Consider the following 6000-nt stretch of genomic DNA (forward strand, 5'->3'; position numbering starts at 1 on the left):
GGTGTGAACCTCTTTCTTTTAGCTGCAATATAGGCTTCAAATTGACGTTTTTTCGTATGTTTGACAGCCTCACTAGCATGGATAGCTGCTGGACAGCTATACTATGAAAACGCACACACAAGGTCTACCCAATTGTGTTTGCAAGGGGCCAGGGACCCACGGGGATCAACCAAAGATCAACAAGCAAACAAAGGTCCCATGCATCCATTCAATTTAATAATGCTGTGATGCAAGCAATTCATAGAAAACAATTCAATTAATGCAAAAGCTGTGGGTGTAGAGAGGGTGAATAGGATGAGCATTGAGGACATTTAACTGGCAAGGACGTACAGTGAGGACTTCAATGAAGCAGTAATTACAGAGAAGAAAACTCTCAAATTCGATCACCTTGGAGCCATGGGTGCAACACCTTTTGGGTTGTTGAGAGGGAGCAAAGCAAACACCAGAGTGTGTCTTGCCTGGCTAGGTAGAAGTGGGATGCGTCAGGTAGGTGATGACTGCAGCTCTCCTTTAAGCTTCCCTCCTCTTCCTCCTCTCTCATTCCCGACTGTCTGACTGCTCGTCAGGCATGGTGTGCTGCTAAATATCGCTGCTTTAATGTCAGTAAGACTGAGATATTTCTCATTGGGACTTCTGCCTCCTCCTTCCCTCTTACTCTATGGCCACCCTGCCCGGGCCCCCTCCCCTCGCCGTCGTGTGGGGCAAGAAACCTGGGTGTCATGTTCAACTCCTCGCTCTCCTTCTCACCTCATAACGCTGACCCTGTCAAGAAATCTCCACCTCCTCAGAGGCATTCTCCCTTTCCTCACCTTCCCCCAGAAACCCAATGTATCCAGAGCTCTGGTTCTGTGCAGGCTGGACTACTGTAACAGCCTCTTCCTTAATCTGCCTCTTTACTGCCTCCGCCCTCTTCAACTAATCCAGAATAGGACTGTGAGACTTATCCTTGGCCTCAAGCCCAGGGACCGCATGTCTCCAACCCTAACATTTCCCCACTGGCTCCCTGTGGTTGGAAGGATCAAATTCAAGACCCTCTGCATGATCCACAAGCCTTTCTGGGGCCTGGGACTGCACTACATCCAACTCTCTCTCTCTAAATACCTTCCTGCTACAGTCCTTCGATCTTCTAGCTCTAAGTCTCTGCAGGTCAGACATTTCTCCAAGCAGAGTGTGGAGGGTAGATCACTTTCTTCGGCAGGAGCCTCCCTCTGGAACAGTCTCCCTGCCCCTCTCCATCTTGAGCCGGATCTCCTTAAGTTCCGAAGCTTCTTAAGACCTTCCTTTTCTCCACCTCCTTCCCTCTCCCCCTCCCCTGCTAGTTTTCACCTGTCTCTATGTCTGGTGGCCTGTATCCCTCATGAGCCTTACTGGGGCCAGGCCCTCCTTTGACCAGTCTTCTCCCTCACCCCCTAGCAGCACTTGCCCTCAGGCACCCTTCCCTGTATAGCCTACTGAGTCTGGTCCACCCCCCCCTCTCTCATTCTATTTGACCCCCATTCCTTTTTTCCACAAGCACTTGCCCTTCTGGGCCCATCTCCACTGCACTTCCCCCTATTCCCCTCTCCCTGCACTTCCTGTTACTGCACTTGCATGATCTGAAAGTCAGAAGGCCTAGTAGGACTGTTACTGTTATTTTCTCCTATGTTCCCACCCCACACCTCACACCGTTGTCTTGTGGCACTTGGAAACACTTTTTGATGTGTAGGCGCCATACAAATGAATAAATAAATATTCAATCGCATGTCGCAGAGGCGATAAGGACACTGGAAAATGGAATTGAAAATAGGTCGCTACATGCACACCAGAACGCAGTGACATGTTCCCAAGGGCCTGCTGTTGTAATGTGATCCCTGTGAAGGTGTTCAGAGAGGGAAAGCACACCATGAATACTAAACGTGGTCAGGTGGTGAAAGCAAACCAGGTTGCCCGGGTGTCCCTTTGATCGAGTGAAAGAGGTTACCTGTTGTGTAGGTGGGAAATGTGTGGTAATTATGTTGGTGGCTCAGTCCTCTGTGTAACCAGGTACTGCCAAGTAGGAAGGTATCTGGTACTTGTTTAATGCCCAATCTGTAGCTATGTCGTCTGCTGCCTACAAATTAGAATTTTAGATATAGAAAGTAGAATGTTGGCCTATGATGTCCCATTGAGAGTGTGAGGGCCTGCGCATTTCATGAGAGGTGATTGGCTAGGAAGCAAGGTCCTGAAAGGGACCGAGTGCTCCTCTACCTCACTGAGTCTGATAATAAATCTTTGGCAACAATAGTATCTGCGTCCTTCTTTACAAGTTAATGGATCCCGAATGGGAGACACTGCACATATATGTGGCCATCGCCATATTCAATACAATAGGCACAATACCAATCATTGCGCATGGGAGTGAGAAACTGTGACACAGATGTAATTTCACTTGCTCCCCTTAGCGCTGTCCCAACCCACAATCCACAGACAACCTCATTCAGCTCAATAAGGCATCAAAAACGATCCTGATAATGGATTGCACCAGGTCTGGGGTTGTGCAAGGTTTCCCAGACAAACATTGCCTTGCATTCCACTGACAGCTGAATCAATGTGGATTCACGTAGTGTGTCCACCTGCCCAGGGTATAGCTGTTGGCATGCGGACATACTACATGTCTACATCATGGAGAACATGCAGATGGGGAAGGAAATCTGTTAATTTGTGTGATGTAATTTTCCCTGCATTCCCATATCCGAAAATAAGGGTGATTGCCTATAAAGGCCTCACTTGTAGTCTCTGGTTGACTGACTTCATGTACCATGGAGTTGGCTTTTCTCAAAACTAGACAGAAGTTCAAAGAATGTTTTTATCTTGCTGTAAAATTATAGGTTCAGGAGCACGATTCTCATTTATTTCAAGTGATGTGCAGCATTGTGCTGTTGAACTGAGAATTGAATTGACCTCTGAGCTTCAAGTATTTTCTATGTCCTGCTACAATTGTCTTGCATTTTATGTTTCAGCAATTAGACTATTCATGAGATAAACTTGCATACAATGATTCTAAATGAATATTAATGAGAGATATCCTGACAAACCATCAGGATTCCGGCCCTCGAGGCCCAGAGTTGGCCAACCCTGAATTAGAGGTACAGATTGTTTCTAAAAAATAAATGACCCCTTGACCCCTTCCTTGAGACTGCAGATTCTTTCAAAAGATCCATAAAGTTGTCAATTAGTATGTCCAGGGACACATTGATGTGGGGGGCATGCCTTCTAGTCTCCTCAAGTACAATCTGTGACATGTCACTTGGTGGAGCTCCTTCGATCCAGCCACAGTCTTCCAGCTGAAGGACTCCAGTGTATAAACAGCGTTGTCTTTCCTTCTCCCCTCTCTTTGCATAGGTGAATATGCTGGTCCTGGGGAAACACCTGGGCATCCCAAAGCCCTTTGGTCCAATCATCGACGGGAAATGCTGCCTGGAAGACGAGGTGTGCTCGCTGCTTGAGCCCCTGGGGCTGAAGTGTAACTTTATCGATGACTTCTACACCTATCATTTGAACCATGGAGAGGTGCACTGTGGGACCAACGTCAGACGCAAGCCATTTAGCCTTAAATGGTGGAACATGAACTTGTAAATGAAGGCCTGGAAGGCAGCTGGGAAACGGAGATGACGTTTTCCATAAGCGCCATCCCCCATGAAGAGCCCTAAGAAATGTCATATGACACATCTAAATTGTTAGATTGAAATTATTTCTTGTAGGTGCTTAGGGCCTGGTCTTGCAGGTCTGGATTCTGACTGCCAGCTGCTACCTCAGGAGAAAGGAGCACATTGAAAGGATGGGCATATGTTCTTTAACTGAATGTAATCATGCCACAGAGGTTGTGTTTGATTAAGTCAGAACGGATGGGCAAAGCTTTTCGGGGGGCTTTCAGCATTGAAGGTGACTGTATCCGATTTACTGGAGAGCCCTGGACCAGACCCATTGTACTTGAACACTCTTTTTACAACAATAAATATTTATTTCGAAGGAATGTGAGGTTTACTTGGAAGGTCAGACGCCTTGTTACTGATTGCAACGCGAGCTAGCAGCGCAAATATTGTTCTAAATGCATTTGCAAAAGTATGAAGATCTTCTCATTCTGTAAGCAGGAGAACTCCTGACACAAGTGCACACCCTCACAAAGCACACATTCTTGCAATGGCACACACTCACTAGAACTACTCGAATCATCGAACCACTGACAATGAAGACATCACAGACAGTAGCATCAGAATGCAATGGCTATCAAGAAAGTAGCCAAAGAGCCATGGACAATGACCGGAATAGCCAAACACTGTGAAGCAGGCGAAACTTCGAAGCATGAAAACACTGCTCAGAATTTAATGAAAGCAGAGCAAAACCTCCTGAATGTCTCTAAGAAACTCTATTATCATCATCATTAAACTTTATTTCGACTACTGTCATCAAAGTACAAATATCAAACAAATCACATGATTATAGCTATGCATGTGCACAATAAATACACATAATGATACATCTTAGTTCATGATACTATATACAATCCACATATTGGGACAAAGTTCATTTAATATATTTGGCCCTTCTATACCAGGCATAAAAGAGGTGGGTTGCTACAGGGTGAATATAATCAGCTGTAGTCAATGATGGCGTTCCAAAGATAAATTGGGTATGTTGTTTGCCGGCAAACATGGGCATACCATTTTTCTGCTTATATCATTATTCACTGGGCTCAAATAAAGGAAATGTGGGAGCGATTGTGAACATATTTCACAGCAGGGCATAAGTCTGAATGGTCAGAGTACAATTTTTTTATTAAGTGACCTACTGGCCGAATTCCTAGTCACAACGTTAAGCTGGGGTTTCTATTAGCAGGACAGTAGACACAGTCTAGATACTGTTCATAACACAAAGATTGTGATTGACAGGTAATAAGAAAGCAAAGTGATGTTACACAGTGGTATCATTCCTGAAATCAGAGTAGGAATTGTTCTTTCACCAAACGCCTGGAACTCGTGTTAATGGGATTGTGATTGTCCCAAAATATGGATTCACTGATGTCATACAGAGCTCTCTTCACATTGCCAAACCAGGGAACATGCATTAAACCGCTCTGCTTATGCACATCAAGTAGCACAGTATTTCACACTGATGAGGAGGCGTGTCTTTTTGGCCAGTGCAAGACTGTCTTGGCTGCAATTAGTGGCTCAATGGGCAGGCAACCAAGTTCACACTGGATTGGAATGCTTGGTGTGGACAAGGGAAGAGCTAATAGCTGTTTTAGGAATTTGTTTCCACTCCTTGAGACACATTCAGAACCAGTGTAACCCAAGATTTGTGAGCCATAAATGCGGGCCAGCCTGGCTCTCGCCTTGAGGATGGTCAGTGCTGGTTTAACCAACCATGCCCCATGTTCACAAGTATATTTAAGTACTGCCCCAGCATTTTTCGGTAAGAAGGAGCTTGGCTTAGCAATTTGATCCCTCCACTTGCTACTCTTATTAAACCCACGGCCCTGATAGTCATAAAACAAAACGTATTCGATAGATAAACAGGTAATTTGTAGATTTAAGACTTTTGTCTTCTTTTTATTCTCACAACATAAAATAGTTTTGCTTTCGGTACAGTGAATTTCAAGGCATTTTTTAGTGGCATATGTTGAAAAAAGACATTAGCTGCTTCCTAAGTCCCTTTACCATCCTGGACACTAAGATGGACCCATCTGTGAAAAGCAGGATCCTCCGTAGGGAACCCATGCAGGGATGATGCGGCTGCGGCCCACTTGGTAATTGTCACAGCACTGTCATAGATTAAGACGTTAAACAGGAGTTGCACTAAGACACGGCCCTGTCTAACTCCCCTCTCAATCAGGAATGCTGTGGTTTTCTCAATACCCAACCCCTAGCAAACATTGGCTGTGTTGTTTGTGTAGAACTGCATACTTGCTCTATTATAAATCGTTAAACTAAACATAAACAAAAGAACCAAATCTCCATACAATTATTATCATTACCCATATTG

General features: G+C 45.0%; 1 protein-coding gene across 1 annotated transcript in view; it reads left to right on the forward strand.

The window, feature by feature from the left end:
- The window catches only part of LOC138473213 (protein-arginine deiminase type-3-like), a 211800-nt gene extending 208206 nt beyond the window's left edge, over positions 1 to 3594 (forward strand). The window contains exon 16 of the mRNA XM_069611781.1: positions 3361 to 3594. Within this exon, the coding sequence (XP_069467882.1) occupies positions 3361 to 3594 (234 nt within the window). The remainder of the gene's footprint in view (positions 1 to 3360) is intronic.
- Positions 3595 to 6000: the final 2406 nt, after the last annotated feature.

This window comes from Ambystoma mexicanum, chromosome 8 (genome assembly GCF_040938575.1).
Source record: "Ambystoma mexicanum isolate Mex_15411 chromosome 8, UKY_AmexF1_1, whole genome shotgun sequence".
Classification (NCBI taxonomy): Eukaryota; Metazoa; Chordata; class Amphibia; order Caudata; family Ambystomatidae; genus Ambystoma; species Ambystoma mexicanum.